Source organism: Drosophila busckii, unplaced genomic scaffold (genome assembly GCF_011750605.1).
Source record: "Drosophila busckii strain San Diego stock center, stock number 13000-0081.31 unplaced genomic scaffold, ASM1175060v1 hic_scaffold_38, whole genome shotgun sequence".
NCBI lineage: Eukaryota > Metazoa > Arthropoda > Insecta > Diptera > Drosophilidae > Drosophila > Drosophila busckii.
In genome coordinates, this window is record NW_022872748.1 from 107,353 (window position 1) to 129,446 (window position 22,094).

The 22,094-nt window shown below is 35.9% G+C and overlaps 2 protein-coding genes across 3 annotated transcripts in view; one reads left to right on the plus strand and one right to left on the minus strand.

Moving 5' to 3' along the window:
- LOC108606268 (MKRN2 opposite strand protein) overlaps nt 1-20,422 on the minus strand; it is a 51,667-nt gene extending 31,245 nt beyond the window's left edge. For both annotated transcript variants that reach the window (XR_004458952.1, XM_033294813.1), the window contains exons 1-2: nt 20,400-20,422; nt 1,543-1,605 (exon numbers count right to left, since the gene is read on the minus strand). The gene's annotated coding sequence lies outside the window, so the exon portion shown is untranslated. The remainder of the gene's footprint in view (nt 1-1,542; nt 1,606-20,399) is intronic.
- The window catches only part of LOC108606229 (protein eyes shut), a gene marked incomplete at its 3' end in the record, with an annotated part of 45,169 nt that overhangs the window by 18,068 nt on the left and 5,007 nt on the right, over nt 1-22,094 (plus strand). The window contains exons 3-5 of the mRNA XM_033294815.1: nt 2,507-2,655; nt 17,451-17,603; nt 17,688-19,645. Of these exons, the coding sequence (XP_033150706.1) occupies nt 2,507-2,655; nt 17,451-17,603; nt 17,688-19,645 (2,260 nt within the window). The remainder of the gene's footprint in view (nt 1-2,506; nt 2,656-17,450; nt 17,604-17,687; nt 19,646-22,094) is intronic.

Here is a 22,094-nt window from a genome sequence, read left to right on the forward strand (position 1 = left end):
ATAAGTATACGCCACCATTTCTACTAAATTTTCTTTAAGCTTTGATTGCTCTATATATTATCATTAAATTTGAAATGCCGCTAGCCTTAACTTGTTATTTTACGTTATGCACATTAAAGTGGAAAGTTTTTTTTATTTTTCTACACACACAATATCTCAATTTAGCGAGGCAGCTATTCTCAAATGCTCAAACTGTCATGCTGTGTGGCTTAAGCATGCAACTTGAGCTGTGTGTGGCACAATTGCAATGCTCAGTATACCATATAGCCCACCATATATATATGCTTAAATCCTAACGTATTGCTCAATGCCAATTGCCAACAAACAAGTCAAAGCGCTACGTTTGGCTCACGAGCATCATTTATACAACTAAGTAACTGGCATTTTATTTTGTTTGCTTGCTGCAAACACACAGAGCGCTCAGCTAACTTGTGGCAAGAATTTGCAGCATAAAAAACGTTTACGAGACGATAAGTTAAACTTTATGCGTTGGCGCATAAAATTTATGACTGCAATTAAAGCTTATCATAAAGTTTGTAAGGCATCGCGGCTAGTTATTGATATTTGATGGGCAGCTGATTAGTTTATTGTTAGTGCCGCTCTATGCGCTTCTCATGACAGGCTGCTTACATATGCACTTACAAAGTCATGTAACAAATCAGCTAAACTCAAGGGTAAACTAGTCAACGTCAAAGTGCTATTCCATTTAGTTTTCTACTCAGAGAGTTCGTCGCACTGACATGAGTCGAGTGCTTATCTGCAGTACTGCATCCTAATGTAATCCATTATAAAACACTGCATACGCTACACACACACACACACACACACTGATACAATAGAAAAGTTCTTTAATTAACGCTGCTGCTGCTGCTGTTGTTGTTGTTGTGTTCTAACTTATCCAGATGCAGGCCAAATGTCTGCCCATGTTAAGCCTTGTCGCTAACAATCCCCTGACACTTTTGCATTTCCGTTACGGTTACGGTTACGGTAACATTTACGGGTTTACCTTTGGCCGTTACTGTTAGCATTACTATTACAGTTTTACCCACTGCCCACTCGTTTCAATTTCAATTCACTGTAGCTGCAAAAAAAAAACACAAAACCAATCCCAAATGGCTACCAAATATTTATTTCCTCTACTCAAGTGTAATGTTTCGAGTGCCTTGGCCGTAGTTTATAGCACTCACCAGAGCCACTGTACAAAATCCATATACATAGATAAAGATACATTGCCCATGTAGCTAACTAGCAAAAGTATCTACTATCTATTTGCCAATGTGTGTGTGTGCAAACTTCAATTACGTTCCCAACTGCCACAAGTGACAATGAAGAGCCATGAACATAGAAATATGCTAATCAAGTGTAAGAATTTTTATTGTTGTGTTTAAAAAGAAAATTGAGAGTTTGCTTGCTAACTTCGTTTTACTCGTAAAAGACAGTTTAGATTTAATACAAATCTTCAACTTCCAAATTCAGCAGTTCAAATTTTATGCTTCAATTTAAGCTAAAAATTATTAAGTAATTAAATGTTAATTATTTTACCTTTTTGATTATGTAGAAGTTTGCAAGCCACATTAAATTTCGTTCATAACAGCTCAGTTTTAGCTAAAAATAAATAATACAAACAATTTAAATAAGTTTAAAAGAAAATGCATTTCAAAAATCAAAAAGTGCATTAAAAGTTTTGTTAGTAATTAAACTAAATAAAATAAATATAATAAATAAAGTAAAAAAAAAAATTAAATAAATAAATAAACAAATAAATAAAAATAAAAAAATAAAATAAATAAATAAATTATAAATAAAATAATTAAAATAAAAAATATAAATAAAATATAAAAAATTAATAAAATAAAAAAAAAAATAAAGTAAATAAAATAAGTAAATAAAATCAATAAATATATTTTTAAGTTTACTTTAAGTTGACTAAATTTACTATTGATTAAATTTATAAAAATTATATATTTATTTATTCAAGCAAATATTCTTTCGTTCTTGAAAATCTTATCACTCATTTTGTGATAGAAGAAATTATCTATTTAGGCCAAATATATTCATTATTAAATAATTTAAGTTAAATTTAATTTAATTACAGTTTTAATTTATTTACTAACGATTTTATATACAAGCAAATCGCTTATGCTTATATTAATTTTACTATTGCTTTAACGCAGCTATTTCGCTCAGTGTAATTGTTACGCTCAACATGTTACGCCTAGAGCGCACATATTGTGGCATTTGTAAAACTATTTTTATCTAAAATGTTTTCTTGTTCTGTTGTTGTTGTTGTTGTGTATTTTTCCTGCCTCTCGCGCTCTCAACTCAATTCAACTTTTCTTTCTTTTTTACGTTTGCCTACAAACGTAATTTTTTTCTATCGCTGCTGCTGCTGCTGCATGCACCACGTTTGATGCATCATTGACACACCGTTGCGCCCACGCCCACACCCACGCCCACGTCACGTGTCATGATAACAACAACAACTACAACAAACGACTGAGTGCAGCTCGTATTCGTGTTACTGCATTGACGGCTACACAGGGATCCAGTGCCAAACGAATTGGGATGAATGCTGGTCGGGACCGTGTCAAAACGGCGGCACATGTGTGGATGGCGTTGCCTACTACAATTGTACGTGTCCGGAAGGATTTTCTGGTAAGTGTGTGCGGTTTTATTTTTATGCTACATACTACCAAAAAAGAAACACAGACAGACAGACACACACACCCTGAAAAAACAACAAGCTGGAAGTTGAAACTGCACAGCTCGCTGAGCAGCTAAAACTGAAATCGTTGCGTAGACTTCACAGATAGAGCGGATAGGGAGGTGCTGAGGGAGTGGCTGCTTGACAGTAGCACACACCACGTGCAAAATGTATTTTTATTAAGCCAAACGAAAAAAGCCAACACACATAAAAACGAATCTCGAGCCACTCCAAGCACGGAGAGTGCAAAAACGAGCCTTGTCTACTGCTCTAGAACTGAATGCCTTGCCGCACGCCAAACGTATTTGTAAAATTTGCGCCAAGTCATTGCAACAACAGAGAGAGAGAGAGAGAGAGAGACAGCGAGTGTTAGAGAGAGAGCGCAAAAATGTGAACAATGCTCTAGCTGCTTTACTTATTTTCTCATACTACTCACATGTGGCTGGTTTCCTGAATCACCCAAAAAAAAAAAGAAACCTTAGTTAAAAATAAGGGCGCTGACTGAGTAAAGTTTATGCAATATTTTTTTAGGGGCTTAAGGCGACAATTAGTTACACTTAGCGCCAAGAGCTTGCAAAGCTGCGAAAGCGCATTAAAGCTCTAGCAATATTTTTAGCAAATAAATAAATTTGTTATTGAAATAATGCAAGCATAATTCATATATCTAAACGCTTAAGAAGCACATTAAAGCTCTTTAGTTATTCTTATTACACTTCTAACTACAATTGTTTTAAATAATTGTGTGATTGAACTAAAGCTTCACAAGCACATTAAAGCTCTTTAGATATTATAAAAATATTTAAGCATTACTTGCTTTCAATAACTGTTTTGTTACAAAACTAAGCCAAGACTAAATTTTATAAATAAAATCTTCAAGCACATTAAAGCTCCTTAGCTATTTTTATAACATTTCTAACTACAATTCTTTTAAATAAATGTTGTGTGCTTGTATTAAAGTTAATATTATTCATATACATTAAATACTTAATTTTATAAATAAAATTACCGAAAGCGCATTAAAGCTCTTTAGCTATTTTTATAGCATTTTAGCTGCAATTAATTGTTATAATTGTTATTTTTATTTTATAAGTACTAAATTTTCTTTGCTTTACATAAATATTTTGCGTTTAAACTAAATTAACTGCTCTTATTATAATTAGCTGCTTTTAAAAGCACATTAAAGCTCTTTAGCTTTAACTTTAGCGCTTTTAAAAAAAAAGTTTTTCAGCAAAACTTAACTAATTTGAAAAGTGCATTACTTATTGCAAAATTACTTACACAAATTTTAATAAGTATGTCATTAAAAAATTTCATTTAATATGCCAAAGAACTTTTAGCGTAGCTACCAAAAGCAAATAAAATAAAATTGCAGCCGTGCAAAGTGTTTCCTGCCCAACTCTAGCATTTTTTATTTTATGTGGAGCACCCCAGCTTTTGCCATTTTCTTGCTTTTTTTTTGTCGAGGCTGGTAAACCAAACTTTAATGTTGTCTATTGTGGTAGTCAATGTTGGGTGCTTAGCCTTGCCACACGCTACATGAGTGTGAACAGCAGTGTGTGTGTGTGTGTGTGTGTGTGTGTTCGTTGGCCCCTGAACGGAAGTCTAAACATGCTTGTATCTAATGCTCAGACTCTTGGCTCACACACACACACTTAAGCTACGTGTGCCAAGCACTTAACACTATGCATACATGTGTATGTGTGTGTGTGTGCGTGTGTTGCTGGGGTGTATTTTACAGTTGACTTTATAAAATTTTAGTGAAATATATAGCCATCAACAGCAACTAATACCGAAATTCAAATTGCAGCAAATTTGTGTGAGTGGCAAAACTTTGTAGAGCTTAAAGAAAAAAGAAATATATGCAAGCTTAGCAAGGTAAAGCTGCTGAACAAAAGGCAACGCATGTCATAGCTGCAATGTACAACAATTAGAGAAAAATAAATGTGTTAAAAAATAATACAAGCAATAAAAAGTTGCATAGTTTGGTAATTTAGCTGTAAGCTCAAAGAAGTAGGCAACATTTTAAAGAGTTTTTAGTAGAGCTCAATGAAGTAGGCAACATTTTAAAGTTCTAAGCTATAAAGTGTGCATAGCTATTAAAGTAATAAAAATTAATATTTATTTAAGTGCTAACAACTTATTTTTTAAGCTTTGAACTTAACTCACTAACTGCGCTGCTAATTGCTTTATGCAATTTGTGTTATGCCTTTATTAAAAGCTTAGCAATTTATGTTTTAATTTTCTACACTCAAACCAAAAATGCATTGCGTATACGCAGCATTGTACTAACTACTGAAAACAATGCAATGCAATTTTTTAAGGCACTAAGCACTGCAAATGAAATCAACACAAATAACAAAATGAAATTATGCACAATGTTGCCAGCACACAAAATCATAAATCAAGAATGAAATGTAAATAAAGCAAAAATGCAGCAAAAATATGTTTACTGCCCGCAAAGCAACAACAGCAACCTAGTAGATTTGTATATAACTGAATTTATAATAAATAGATTTTTGTTGTTGTTGCAGCGCAAAGCGCGAAATGCCGGAAATAAAGCTATAAACTAGGCAAAAAGAAATATAGAGCGAAACGACGTATAGGGTTATAGCTAAGGCTTGTGGCTAGCAGCAAAAAAAATATATATATATTTTTTAAAAATATTTTAAGCATAAAAAACTGCCGGAAATGCTGGCAGCTGGCAGCAATTCTAATTAATATGATGAGCTGCGTTTTTTTAGCAGCAGCATCACTTTGAGGTGGTCAAGCGGAAAGCAAAAATCATAATAACTGACCCACTTAACTATTTTTGTAGTAGTGCTGAGCTTAAGCCTTTGCCGTGGTGGTCTTGATTAAAAAAGCTGTTGAGCAAGACAAAGGCAAACGCATTTGAATTGTATGCATAACAGTTGCAGTTTGTAATTTAATTAAAGCTTTCAAATGCAAACAATATGCCTTTGCCTCAATGCTCTAATGATGCACACAGACACACACATCTATGCTCACTGGGGCACATAACCTTGCGCTCCTTAGCCCAACACTCACACAATTTCTGCTGCTGCTGCTGCTGCCTTTTATGCTGGTCAGTTGCATCTACATGGCTTTGCCTGCTTTGCTTGGCTGGTTGGTTGGTTGGCTGGTTGCTTGGGCTGCCTTTATGCAATCACAATTTGTAAACAGGCAAGCATCCTTAGGAGTGCCGCATTCAGCGCGAAAACAATGCAATTTGCAGTTGCAGCCTATGCACAATGCCCATTCGCTATTCGGATTTCATATTCATGCACAACTCTGCTGCAAATAAACAATAAAAATAGTTGCACAACACTCTACATAGCTGAGGAGAGAGCTTGGGCGCATCTAATCTGCACTGGCATCTCATTTTTTATTTAGCTGCACTTCAATAACAGCCACATGCTATAAATAAACAAATTACGAGAAGCCTTAAATTGAATAAAAGAAACTCAATGAATATAAATATAAAATGGAAATGATATATTATAGCAAACATATGAGTGCTATATAATAAATATTTTTAATGAGCTTTTGTGCAGCTTCGTTGCTTACAAAATGTTGCATTAATTAGTTCAAATAATTGCTTTTGAATTTTTAAGCATTATAAGTTGAACTTATGCAGTGAATTTTTATGCTTTACCAATTTAAAATTAGCAGCTTTATATTAAACTAAAAGTAGTTATATTTTAGTAGCATTTTGAATTGTTGAACAACATACTCGTAAGTTAATTTTTTGTGACTAATAACAAAGCTAAAGAAAATAATTTAATTTAAAAGCAATTATCTGAAAACAAATCAAAATTCATTGAATTTCATGTGGTTCAACTTGCTTTGAATAATATTTAACAATTGCATACGCATACTTCTTAAAGTTATAGAAGAAAGTTCACAAATTTGTACTAATTTATAACGAAAAGGAGAGTGAGAGAAATTCAAAGAATTCTTTAAAAATAATAAGGGAAATATGTACTTAAAATCAAATAAATTTTTTTAAGCAACAAATTTTTAAATAAATATATTTTTTGCACAGTAACAAAGCTATGAAAATAATAAAAAATGTTTCAATAAGCTTTAGTAAGTTTACAAAACGAATATAAAATTATTCTTATTTTTGAATAAATAGAGACAGAGAGAGAGAGAGAAAGAGTGTGTGGTTTTTTATTCGCATAAATTGTTTAAAAATTACAAATCAATAAGGAAAATATTTTTTTAAAATTAAATAAATTGTTTTAAGCGACAAATTTTTGAATAAATGCTTTAATAAGCTTTGGCAAGTTTACAAATCGAATATAAAATTATTCTTATATTTGTTTTTGAATAATTCGAATTGAATTATTCGACTGAATTTGGCTTATTAGTTGGTAAGTCCAGCTAAAAGCCTTAAGCTGCTTTAAATAAATGTTGTTTACTGCTTGCTTTATAAAAGTTATTGCCTTTAACTATAGATAGACTCCCGTAGTTAGCGTATTACAATATTAAAAATTGAGCGCAATTTTGCAGCAATGCAGTTTTTAATTCACATTCTCAACGCTCTCGCTCTCGCTCTCTCCCGCTGCTGCTTTTATCTTTTGCTTTTATTTAATTTTGATGTTTTTATCGTAATTTCGCAGCCACCTTTTTGGCATTTTCTTTTATGTTTTCAGTGCTTTTCGTTTTTGAGCAGCAGGTGAACATGAATATGTAAATATGATTGCAATTGCGATTGCGATGGCGAAATTGTTGCGCTGCTGCTCTCCTCACATAGTTTTGCGCATTTTCACGTATTCAGAGCGCACACATGCATTCAATCAAACATGCATTTGACTTGGCTGCTGCTGGCTTCATTCATTCAGTCATGCCTTCATTTGCGTTGTAGCCAGACAGATTTTTGTCTCGCTTTGGCCTTTTTGTAGCAGTTTACAAACGTACCCAATCGACATTGCCTTTGTGCAATTTTAGAGCGCGGCACACACACTTGGCGCTTTGGCATTCTCCCCATGCTCTTTAATCATAATCATAGCCAGCATATATAGCATAGATCTATATGCTATGTGCATATGGAAAATTGAAAGCGCAGCAGCAATGTTTAAAAGCAAAATGCCACAGCTGCTGATTTATCGAGGGATTCGTAGCACACAGCCCCGAAAACAAATCGAAATTCATTGAATTTCATGTGGTTCAACGATTTGCATACATTTTTTATTTCATTTACGCTTGCCAAATGGCTTTTAATGTTTGTTTGCATGTGTGTGTGTGTCTGACTTCATATTAAAATGAATTTGATTTTGGCAGCGCCCACTTTGTAGCTAATCAATCGCCTTTTGGGTATTTCGACTTTAACAGTTATTTTTGCATACACATAACATCAAATATTCATAATCTGGCATATTGATTTTATAATGAACACGTGTGTGCAAAGTTTGTTGAACTTTTGAGTGTGTGGCTTGAGTTGTACGTTATTGGATTTGGCATTAGCCAGCCGCATAATTGAAAGCTATCAGATTTTTTTCTTTCGCTTCGTTTTGCTTGTTGCAGGCAACACTACAAATTAGGTTAACATTGGCTGTATAATAAATAATGTCAAAAGCACACACTAATTGCCATTTGTATGCGCATGCATTTCCGCTATTAATATTAATAGCTGATTTTTAGAACAATATATATATGTATAGTATTTTTTTTTCAGCTGCACGACTTTGCATATTTTATTAAAGGCTTAAATAACATTTGTAGTATTTATATAAAAAAGTGTGATAAGCTTTAATAACTTTTTTATACAGTTGCCAAGCAGTTTAATTAACTAGCTGTTGCATTAGTCTTCAACAATATTTAAAAACAAGCGAGAGGAGCTTTAAATTGTTAAGAGTGTAATTAAAAAACTAAAGTTTTGTAATATTTTATTAAGTTAAATTAATAAATCTGTAAATGTTGTAGCTTTCAAGTACTTTTTATTAATATTTTTAGTATTAAAAAGCTGCGGATTATTTATTATAATCAAAATAATTAGCTTATCATCAACTTTTATTTATATCGAAGTTTTAGCAAACATGCTAATAGTTAATTATAAAAGATTAATTCATATAATAAGACATCAAATGGCAGAGCTTTCAAGAGCTTTTAAGCAGCTCAGATTGCTTCAACTTTTACTACATAAGTTTAATAACTGCTGTTAAATTATTTATTTATCAAATAATGCGCCTTTTGATAATTTTTTATTAAATTCCAAAAACTTTTAAAATTTTAGCAAACAAGCATATTGATTAATGCTAAAAGATTTAAGCATATAATAAGCTTGCAGCCATATTGAGAAGTTATTAACGCTAAATAGCAAATGTGAGAGCTTTCAAGAACTTTTAAATGTTTAACAAATAAGCTTAGTAGCTAATTAAAAACTGACATTTATTTAAAGAGCTTTTAAAGCGCTTTTTACTACGTTTAAAGTGATTTAAGAGGCAGAAACTATTTAATTATGTAGATTAATTCATTTAAAAAACTTGCAGCCATTTTGTTAACATATAAGCGCACTAACTAACTCTTCAAAGTATTTTTATTTATATTTAAAGCCAAGTGCACTTCAGTTGTAAACTAAACACATAATTATAAAGCATATACTGCTGAAATGCAATATGTTGATCAGGTAGGCAGCTAGGCTGATAATTTACCATGGCAATAAACATTTTCCAATTAAGTTGGAAAATAAATACGGCAAAGAGTGCGAATAGCAAAGAGAGAGCGAGATGGGAAATAGGAAATTTGCTGTCGAAGGTGGCACAAGTTCATTAATTAATTACTTTACATACAGACACACTAAATTGCAGCTAACACACACACACACACACACATATGTGAGTGTGCGTTGCTTTAGGCATTAGCGTCAGCATTCAGCAATTCGGCATCGGCATCGGCACGGCAGGCAGCTGGGCTAAAATACGATTTTCTCACTCATAAATTTGCCCATTGAACTTCAAACACAATACTTTCTAATTTTACGCAACGTTGCAGGCTGGCAATAGCACAATTTTCCCGCATGCAGTTTGAAAAGGCAGCAAGGACTAAATTCAATAGAAAATTGGCAGCCAAAGCAAACCAAAAAAAAAAAAAAAGAAAAAAAAAAGAGAAGCCAAAACGTAAGCTAAAGCTGTGTAAAATATAGTACAAAATTCAATTAATTAAAACACACACATACATGCGCACACATATGTGTGTGTGTGTGCGCTTTGGGGACTTCCTGTTGAAAAAAAAGGCAAAGCGAGCTGCGAGCTGCAATTGCAAACGCAACAATGCGAACCGCAAGACATTCAAGTGCACACACACATGCAGCTTTAAGTTATGTGTATGTGTGTGTGTGTGTGTGTGTGTGTGTGTGTGTGTGTGAGTGACATACTTGCATTGGTTTCATTGCATTCACTGATTAGTGATGCTGCCTTTGCAGCTAAAGTGCATTTCATTGCTCACTGTCTCATTCGCACGCTGCCGTCTCTCTATCTCTCTCGCTCTTACGCTCAATTGTCTGCGATTTACTGACGGCTATTTTGGTTTCGAAGCTTACGTTCCAGCGCTTGAATTCCAGCGCCACGAAAATAGATTGCCTTCTGGCTGGATTAACTACGCATACAAATTGCGCCACAAACAAAGCCACAGAATGTTATTAGTCCCAAAAGGACTCGCTGCTGCACTTTTCTGTTTATTTTTTTATACATTGGCCCTAAGCACTGGTATTATTGCTGGCTTAGCGTACATTTTTTGTCATTTCCAAAATGAAATCGAGTTGTAGCAAAATGTTTATTTAAAAGCTAACAAAACAATTGCGCGCTTAATTAAAAAATGCTTAAAGTAAATACACGCACAGTCGACTATGCGTGAACCTAACAATTTTTTATTAATTTAGCAGGCAAAGTGCGCTATATATAAATTTTAAAATAAGCTAGCTAAGCATAGCATCGAAACAAAGCTGCGTATTAAATTTGGTATGCCTAGCGCTTATAATTGCTGAAATCTTGGCGCTCATACATACGCAAAGCAATAGAAAAGTTTGCATATATCGATAGAGCGTTTTAATAAAAAATTGTATAGCCATATTGCATTTTTTTTTAATTTTTGAAACATGTGCAAGTCTGTTAAGCAACTGAAGCAGCAGCAGCTGCAGCTTCTCAGTCTTTTGCTCTCTATCGGTTGCAGCTCATTCATGCTTATTGTGACTTTCTAGTCTAAAAACAAATGTTCGTACCTTGTTGCACAAATGTTTACAGTTCACAGCGCAACAACAACAAGCGTTGCACAAAAGAAAGCAAAACATGTGCATGACAAGGATATTGAGCGAAGCAGCAGCAGCAGCATGTGACTTTGCACAAGTTTACATAAATAAACATTAAAAAGAGAGGGGGAGAAACAAACATAAGAAGTAAAAGAAATGCAGCTACTGTTTGTTGTTTATAAATTTTAGTTTGAGCTCGTAAGCAAATAAATAAATGAGAATTTCGTAAAAGGTAAAATGACAAAGCAATAGACAACAGAACTCTAGGTTTTTCTATTTATTGAGCTCATGGGTATCTAATGCAAACAAATCACTTTACATGCTCACTAAACTGCACAATGCATAGAAAATAAAATAATGGCACAAAATATGAAAAGTACGAAACAAACACAAAAGAATTTGCTGAGCTTTTAATTCATTTATCAAGATTGAACATTTTTGTCAGCGAAGCTAAAGAAAAAATTGGCCAAATTTAATAAAATATTTAAAGAAATATATAAACAAATAGTTGCCCAAAAAGAAACAGTTGGAGTAAATATTTAATTGAATTTTTTGCTATTTTTAAAGTATTTACAAAAATATTGAAAAGCTTGAAACGTTCAACAAACAAATTTAAATTAAGTTTGATACTAAAAAATAGTTGAGAACAGAAAGCAACGTACTAAATAAAGTAAAACCTTCATATCAATTTTAAATGTAGCCATTAAATTTATGCCAATTTTAGCCAAGTTAACAGCTGCCAGCATATATTAAATGAATGCCAAACAAATAAAAGCAACCACATGCTATTTTTTCATATATTTGAGCTCAGGCTCAAGGTTAAGCGCCAGAAATAAATAAAATGCTATTTAATGGCATCATTGTCTCGCCTGTCAATTCTACAGATCCATCAAAGATTTATGAAGACTACAAAATTTGCCTACGCACAATTGAATATTAAAGTGCTTTGCACTTTGACATTTGTGGCTGTGGCGTTAGCAAATCAAATTTTGATTAATGCTGTAAAATAGAAAAAAATGTAACAAAGCGCATGAACAAAAATTAAAAGCAACAACGAAAAAAAAGAGTGAAGTGGTTCATGGCAACCACTGGCCCGTCCATTAACCAGCAACAAAACACGAAAAGAAAGTGTGCATTCAATTTGAAAAATTCATTCATAAAACATGCCATAGATTGCGGCGACTGCCAGCGACTGAGAGTGAACATTCTTACCAAAATAAAAAATAAAAAAAAAACACCACCTAGCACTCAAAACTGACCAATGGTCACCCCCTCACTCACTCACTCATGCAGACAATAGTCAAAACCACACGCAGGCAATGGCAGCAATAAAATGAAAATCGATTTTCACTTTAACGACTTCACACATAGCAGAAAGCAAAAAAGTATACAAATAATATAAAAACTCAACCTGCGAGGCAGAAACCACAAGCGCAACAAAAACAACAAAAATATATATAAGCAGCAGTCAGCATACATATAAGTTGACCATTGACAAGTCGTTGGTTTGCAACTATAATAAGAAAAGCAAATGTGCACCGAAAAAAATAAAAGAAAAACACAAAACTGGGTTAAGCATTGGGTCTTGCCAGCTTGCATAATGTAGCCTCGCAAGTGCAACAGCAACAGCAATACTGTTGCTCTCTCTCTCTTTCTTAACCTGCCCGGGCTATTGGCTTGACCACTTCCTGCATTTGCGCCTGAATTGGAGCGTAATGTGACATTTTATGTTACGCCTTTTGGCAACAAAAATAAATACATATCGCTCTCTCTCTCTCTCTCTCTCTCTCTTTCTCTTTGCTGTTTGCTCTTTTTGCCATTCAGCATACATTTTGCTTGTGCAACATGTCGTATGCTTAATGTCAACTGCATTTTTATTAGCTTATTTGCATAATTTAAAAATAAGTTGGCAACATTTATTAAAAAGTTCTTTTTAAGAGCTTAAATAATATTTTCAAAAATAAATGAAATAAAAATTAAACAAAAATATTAACACATTAATTAAAAACAACTCTTGAAACTTAAAAACATTTATAAATAATTTCTTCTTTGACTTTTTTCGTCAAAAAAATTAAAGGTAATTATTAAATAAATAAATAACACATAATTTGTAAAAATAAAATAATCCCAGTTGTAAATTAAATAAACATTAAATAGATTAAAATTTAACGCTTGTGCTGGCGTTCACAATTATGTCAAATTTTAATTTAAGTGCTTTAAGCTACAATTCCCAATGCCTAGACCCATAACGCTGTCTTTATTGTTCGCACATAAAGTGCAGCAATTGGAATGAATTGTTAAATTTTTAACAACGTTTGTAAATAAAATTGAAACATTTTAAGAGCCAGGCCGCTATCAAATCATAAACCAACTGCTTGGCACATAAACATATTGAATTGCAGCAAGAGACGGAGCTAAATGTAAAAGCGCAATATGCTGCCAAAAGCGAGCACAAAACATTACTCACTAAGAGAGTGAGATAGAGAAAGAGAAAGAGAGGGGTGGGGTGGCGACTATTACTCAACTTCGATACGATACGATTTAGAGCACTGAGAGCTTTTAAGACTGATGATGATGCTACAATTTCAATATTGTGCATAACAACAAAAAGTATATATGTAGTCTACTTTTAGGCAAATCTAAATACTTTGCCAAATTTAAGCGACGTCTGGGCCATTGACTTTCGTCTAGTCTTGATTGAAATTTCATTCCACTCCAGCCAAGCAGATTTGCATATTTTGGTTATGCCTACATTACACGCACTTTAACCCACAAATGTGAAAATTATATGCATACATAAAAGTGCGAGTTATTGAGTGTGTGTATGTGTGCACAGTCATAGAGCAAACAAATTGTGCTGCAAACGATAGCAGTATATTAGAGTTAAATCAATTTGACTTTCTGTATACACTGCAGCAAAGTTTATAGATCTCAGTAAAGAGTGTCTAAAGTTCGCAAGCGTAAATCATAATTATTGCTATAACATATACAGCAACTTTGTTTAGAATGTGTTGAGCTTGAAGCTTAAGAATCTATATGCAAATGAATTCTTAATCAATTGCTTTTGAATATTTAATTTACATTTTTTAAAGTGTATAACAAAGTTGTGCCGAGCCTAATGCACATCTAGTACGAGTATTGTTTTAAAACTTAACAAATTATAGATTTATATAGTACGAAACTGTACTTAGTTTGTATTATTTTACTGAAATTTATATAAAGTGTAAAAAAAGTTGTGCCCAGTCGCAAGCAAATTTAATTCGTGTCGAATTTTTTATATTTAAATTATATATATATAATATAATTAATAATGAATTTGCAACTAATGAAATATGTACAAAGTGTATTAAAATGTTGGGCATATAGCCAATGCACATGCAACACTTTAATTTATATATACTTGTACTATATTGCGTTTGTTTTATTTTTAAAAAAATTTGTATAAAGTGTATAACAAAGTTGCGCATACGCCAATGCACACTGTAAACTAAGAGTTGTATTTTTCTTTTTGTTGTTATTGTTGGCTCTCAGCTTTGAATTGTGCATTGTGCTCATTGTGTTGATTTAGTGCTTATGCAAATTTAATATACGTTCGTTTTGCTCAGCCACCCACACCCAGCACCCAACACCCCCTCCCCACAACCAAACACACTTCCTGCTACTAAATTTGCATAGACTTACATTGTACTTGCATTATAAGCAGAGGAAAAAACAAACACAGCAAAGCACAGAGTGGACAGAAGAGAGATGGAGAGGGCGAGAGTAAGAGACATTTATCTATTTTTGGTAGCCTGTTATGAGTGCATGCAACAGCATTGCTGCCATTTTCATGTCCATCAGTGTAGGCTGCCGTTATTTATGTGCCATGAGTGATAAATTGCCACCTGTGAGAGCGAAAGGGACAGAGACAGAAAGAGCGACCGTGTGGCACATAAAATGCAATTTTTGTGCATTAAATTAAAAAGTTACGCGCATTAATTTAGACAAAGTGCAAAAGAATTTGCTTGACATCACTCGGACCAGCACTGGGGGCACTGGCGCTGGCTCTTTTGACACTTTGCTTTCGACACTTTGAAGTGCTCGGTGTTTTGTTCTAGAACTTTTGCCTGCAACGTGACGGACAGACAGACAGACGGGCAGACAGGCGATAGCAGCAGCAGCAGCAAGTTTTGCCTCAAAAGCCAAAGGCAGACAAAACTTTAAACACATTTTCTTTGCTTTTTATTTCGGCCAACTTGTTGCCAAAATAAAGCAAAAAAAAAAGTGGTGGGAGCGAGTGTGTGGGGTGGGGGGACTAAAACGCATGTATGCAGTCAAATAAATTTTGCCGAAAAGTTCTTACAAAACATTTCGCTGGCAATAAATTTTTCCAAGGCACACAAACACAGAAGAAAGAAGCAGCAAAAATCACTCATACGCACTGTTGGCGCTTGCAGCAAGCGGCAAACTATAAGAAAACTATAGCATACACAATGGGGCGCTGCTTGAACAACAAAGGACTGACAGCCAGCCAGTCAGTCTGCCCGCCAGCCGCTCAGTCGCTCTGGCTGTCTCTATCTCTGTCTAGAGCTGTCTGCCCTTTTGGCCGTCAGCTTTCGCTGCCGTTGGCAACCACTGACTGACTCGTTCGCCTTCTCGCTGTTGCTTGAGCATGTTGAGCACAAAATTGAAAAGTATTTCGCCCCAGCATTGTTTTTCTCTCTCTCTCTTGTCGCACACACACTCAGCTTACACCCCTCCCCCAATGCTTTGCGCTGTTGCAGTCAATATTCTACTTGATGCGGCATAACAACTGTATCATGCAATATTAGCTAGCATAAACAACAAAATGTATTCTTCAGGCATTTCTTGTCACTAGCATCAAAGCTTGGGCGCTCTTTAAGGCGCCAGTGTGTGTGCAAAGTTGTAAAACTTAAGCTTAAAGTTCAGCATTATAATAAAATAGTTTATTTATTATTTACGTCACTAACTTTGCATTATTTTTACTGCTTTTTGCACTAGCATTTGCAGAAAATCTTGAAAATAAATTTATGAAATATTAAATTATAATGAAACTATTTATTTAATAGCTGCGTAACTAGCGTTGCATATTTTTTACTGCTTTTGGCACTAGCACTAAATATTAGATTATAAAAAAACTTTTTATTTATTAGCTGCAGCATATTTTTTACTGCTTTTGGCGCTAAATCTTGAAATTAAATTTATGAAATATTAAATTAAATATATTGAAACTATTTATTTAATAGCTGCGTCACTAGCGTTGCTTATTTTTTACTGCTTTTGCCACTAGCGTTAACAGCAAAATGAACAAACGCTAAATGAACAATATAAAAATATTAAAAATATAAATTTTAAAGTTTATCACTAGCGTACTGTCATATTTTTTAATTTTACGTATAAAAATGTGCAAACATAAATTTTTATTTATGCGTAACTTACTCTTAGCACTATAAACAACTAAAATATATTAAATTAAATGCCAAATAGCTTTAAGAAATCAGCAGTAAGCACTAGCGCTTTTTTTTTTAATTGCAGTTAGCAAAGTTTAGTTAGCGAGTTAAATATTGAAGAGCATTGTAAGTTTGTCTAGCAGTTCCAGCAATAAATTCTAAACAACTTTGAGTGCAGTTGCTTTCGCTCTTAGCTACTTCCTTAGAAGCTTGACAGACAACAGTAGTTGTCTCTGTATGTGTGTGTGTCTGTTTGTTTGTTTGCTGCATATACTTGTGAATTGTTTATATTGCTTGCAGCTGACTGCAAAAAATAAAAAAATCAGCACTTGTAGGTTTGTTTTGATTGCCATTGATGCGCTTGTATCGAAAAAGTTTTTGCAGTTTTCATTATTGAGTGCTGTCGATAGATAGATGGAGAGATAGATAGACAGACATACTGGGTTACAAAGCGAGTTGCAAGCAGCAAAGAGAGAGCGAGAGCGAAGAGCAGAGCAGCTCTTTCATATAATGAAAAGTCATTCAATTGCACTTCGAATTGTGTGTACACTTGTTTGTTAACTTGAAAACGAGAGAGAGAAGCGTAAAAATGCAAAAGGTTATTGCTGCAACAGTTGCTGCTAAAAGTATGTGAATGGCAATGCAAATTGCAAATTTACGAGACTTTGACTATTGAGCGAGCAATTAAAAGAAATAAGCTTACAAGCAGCTCAAGCTACAAAGTACAGTTGGCGACAAAAACCAATTCAATTGGTAAAATGCAATCAAGCCAAACCGCAGTGAAAAAAAATCAAATAAATTATGAAAGGCAAAAGTGACAACAACAACAAAATATAAAGTTGACCTTATAGATAACGAGATTTTATTTATGAGCGCAACACACAGCGACAACTTTAACCCACAAACATAAATTTTTAATTAAAAAGCACATGCTACGAAACTTTTAAACCCCACACCCCCCGCCCCCCCCTTCTCGCTATCAATTAACGTCACTTTCTCACTCACTCACCACTCGCTCTTGCTGTCTCTTTTCAATGTTGAATGTCAACAGGCACCAGCTGTGAGCAAAATGTGGACGAGTGCATGTCAAATCCATGTCAAAATGGCGGACTTTGCCGTGACCGTAACAATGGCTACACCTGCACCTGCCAGCCGGGCTATCTAGGCGTCCATTGCGAGCTGGACGTGGCCGTCTGTGACACGGGTAAGTTGCCCAAGCCCTCGAATTCAATATCAAGTTATCGTTCGCTTTTAATTTCTGATAATTATTTTTGTGTGGGGCACACAGGCACTGGAGCGCGCTGTCAACATGGCGGCGAATGCATTGAGGGTCGTGGTCTGGAATTCACCTGCGAGTGTCCGGCGGGCTGGCATGGACGCATTTGCCAGCAGGAGATTAACGAATGCGACTCGTCGCCTTGTCAAAACGGCGGCGTTTGTGTGGACAAACTGGCGGCTTATGCTTGCGCCTGTCCCATGGGCTATACGGGCGTCAATTGCGAGGAGGAGATACTCATCTGTGCGGACAATCCGTGCCAGAACAATGCGCTCTGTCTGATGGAGGAGGACATACCCACGTGCTATTGTGTGCCCGACTATCATGGCGAGAAGTGTGAATTCCAATACGATGAATGTCAGCTGGGACCGCGTTGCATGAACGGTGGCGTTTGCATTGATGGCGTTGATACCTTTAGCTGCTCCTGTCCGCCATTGTTAACGGGCATGCTATGCGAATGCTTAATGCTCAACGAGGAGTCCTTGGATTGCAATTATACAGCGCCAGCTACAGTTGCGCCGCCTCCAGTTACACGTGCGCCTGCAGTAACAACAACACTGGCGCCACCTACAGTGCGTCCAGTAACACCACCCGAGACTACAATAGCACCAGCTGCTCCACTCTTAACCACTACCGTTGCTGCTGATAGCTCTGCTTCATCCGAGGAGGTTTCAGTGGAGCTCAAGCCCACGGCGGCACCACCCGAAAGCGATAGCCACAGCGTCCAAGCCACAACTGCAGCACCCAGCTTGCCACTCACCACAGCAGCACCCGCCAGCGTCGCCAGTTCCAGCTCCTCCGATGAAAGCCATCAGATTTACACCACTTTGCCACCGCTGCCTACAGTTAGCGCTGCCGCTGGCGCTGTCTCCAGCTCTGGCGAGGAGGTTACCTCAGCGGAATACACCACAGTGCGGCGTTTTGATGTTAGCGCCAGCAGCAGCTCCAGCGAAGAGACTGCTACAACGCCAAGACCCACTGCACCCCCAGCAGTTGTGTCACCCGGCATTACCATAGCTGTGGATTATGCCAGCTCCTCAAGCAGCTCCGAGTCGGTGGAGCAGCCAGCGCTGTCCATTACCACACCCAGCAGCATACACGTGCATCAGGTCACCACCATTGAGACAAGCATTTCGGTGGAGTACAGTCAACCCACACCTACACCCTTTATACCAGCTGCAACCACCGTCACACCACCAGCACCAGCTGTAGATGAAACAACACAGCAGCCCTGGTATGAAGTGCCCACCACCGCGGCACCATTCTTTACTGAATTCCCAGCTGAGGTGCTCATCACTACACATCGCACCAGCGCTGGCAGATACACCACCAATGCGCCACCACTGGCAGTAACCACTACTAGTGCCTCATCGGAGGAGTATGCACCACCTGTAACCACAGCACAAACGCCGCACATTGTGGTTACCATACTGGAGCCAGTTGCTACGCCCGCAACTACAACGCAACTGCCACTGCCGCTGCTGACCACCGTAGCACCACCCACCACAGTGGAACGTGAACCCAGCACCACTTTTATGCCGCCAGCTATTACCATGCCACAGCCTGTGGAGCTAACAACGCCGCCTGCAATGATAACCGAAGATCTCTATGTTGCACCACTCACTACGCTGGCACCCACAATGGTACCCACCTTGCCACCACGGCCTGTGGTTACCCTGCCGCCCGCTACTGAGCCACCCACCACTATGCCAGCTACGCCAGCCGCTACACCACCCTCCACACAATCCGCGCAGACTATGCCACCACCCACTACACCACTCCATATCTACAGCACCGCTGCCATACCCGAAACCAAAGCACCCGTCACCGAAAGCAGCGAGGAAACCGAAGGCTCCAATACTGTAGCCACCGGTGTTGCTGGTGCGGATGAAAAGTCTGGCGATGTGGATTGCATTAAGCTTGGCTGCTATAATGGCGGCACCTGTGTTACCACCTCGGAGGGCTCCAGGGTAAGTTCAACCACCCAACTGTACACTATTCGCTAGTTTTTGGGTCAGCCCAGTAATCGATTGTTGTTTGTTCGATGTGTGTGTGTGTTAACCCACTAAAAGTTAACTACGATAACGCCAAAAAGGAACTTCATAGTTTTCAACCCCATTGAGCTGCTAATTGGACGCAGCGTGGGCGCTACCCCCAACCCCTTTTTTCAAAGCAAGCTTCATTAAGCGAACACTCGAATTACCGTAGCAATAGGCAAAACAAAAATTAACAAACCTAGAAATATTTTAGTGGCAATAGCGGTTGTAAGAATTTTACAAAAGAATTTAAGACGGCTACAAAGTAAATATTCGGATATACAGCAGAGAGAAAAGTATTGAGCGAAACAATTGAAAATAAATATTTCAAAAAAATACAAATATTTTTAGATTATATATTCTAATATTTTGCATGAATTTGAGAAATTTCGTGCAATTCTTTACACTAATTAAATAGTCAAATGTTGAATTGTATTTGAGAGTCTACTATATAGTAAAATATTTTAATATTTTTGAATTGATGTTGAAATTAAATATGAAACTCTTTAAAAAAAAAAATGGCAATAACCTAAATTGTAAATAAAGCGAGCATAAACTCTTTTAAAAATATTAAGAAAAATAATAACAAAGTGGGGACTTAAGAACACTCAAGTTGGACCTTAAGATCTATTAATAATATTTAGAAAAATATTAAAAAGCTTTTCATTTATCATATTGTGAAACTTACCCCAAAAATTTGTTTTCTTTTTAACGCACTTATTTTTTTCGTTTAATTCGTTTGTGTCCCTTTTTCATTAATCTGAAAGAAAGAAAGAAAATATTATTAGATATATAATATATACAATATATAATAAAGCACTGAAATCGATAGTTTTGCCTTTTAGCATAATTTGTATTGCTCACCCGACTCTCTTGTTCGGTAGCTAAAATATATCAAAAGAGCTTAAACACTTTAATACGCATATTGTGAAGCATTTTGCATTTGTTTTGTGCTTCTGGCAGAGAGATATATAAGCCTGACTTTAATGGGGGCATTGTATGCTTGCAAATTTAATACGCTTGATACAAAGGCTAAAACCAAATGCAGTATGCTGATAAATAAATTCACATTTATGCAATGGCAAATGACTTTAATCACAGCATTTAATGAGCAGCTGTAGGAGAGAACACACACACACACACACACAGTTGTAAATTGACAAGTTGAAATGGGCAAACATATAGTAGTACACATGCTTAAATGTAAAGAGGCAGCCCACACATCGTATGCATATGCAGATTTGGCCTGAGCTTGGGTAATGCATAAATAATCATGTAGATTGTCGAGCAAATGTGCCACAATTGTGGATGGAAATGTGTTGCAAGTTGCAAGTTGTACATTTGCTGCAACATTACTAAGCTTGCAGGCTTTGTCTAAGTTTGGTAGCTGCAGCTTAGACCTTGTGTATTTGTATAATTGCTCTCTCAATTTCCCCATTTAATTTGCTTGAAAAATTGCAGCAGCCTTGACATGTTTTCCAAACTAATTATGTGAGGCTAGCAATTTCAATTTCGAATTGAAATTCGACTGCAATGCTCTTCAATTTGTCAAAAGTTTATTTAAATAGCCTGCCAAATGCCAAAGCATCCCACAGAGCAGCTAAAAATCAGACTTGAAATAGCTTCAGAAATTTGTTAGACAACAACAGAAAACCACAAAGCGTTGCTTCCCCCTCAGCACTAACTCACTACGTAAGCCTATTCAACTATTTATGAAAATATTTGCGGTAATTTTACAAAAAACAAACTTTTTTCAACGGGGATTTTGGGCTAACACACACACACACACACACGCACACACATACTTGCGCATTTACTGTAGTAATTTCCGTTTCATACACAAAATTCAGCAGCTCTCAACTTGCATTTACATTAGAACATTTTCCAAGAATTTTGCAGCAAGCTGAGCAATGAGAGCAGCAAAGTAAAGCAGCTTTGCTCATTTCTGCGAATTCTCAGCTTAATGTCTGAATTTGCTAGATTTTGTAATTTGTACACAAGTAGATTTAAACACAAAGCTTTTAGCATTGTTTAGCAACACTGGCAAGTCTTATATAAAGTGCTAATTAAGCTGAAAGCCCTTAATGCAATTATGTATAATAAACAGAAATGAATAACAAAGCAAGCGCATTTTAATGTTACTTAACAACACTGGCAATAAAGGTAGCCAACTAATTTAGATCAATAAGCAACATTGTTAAGCAACACTGGTTAGTCTCACGCTAATTCACAAATCTAAAAGCCCATTAATGATGTCAAATTAATATTTGAACAAATTTTTAAATAAAAACTAGCAAATTGTTTATCAACACTGCCTAAGCTTACACTATAGCTAAAAATCCTTTACTGCCATTAAATGATTTGACAAAGCAGTCAAATTAAA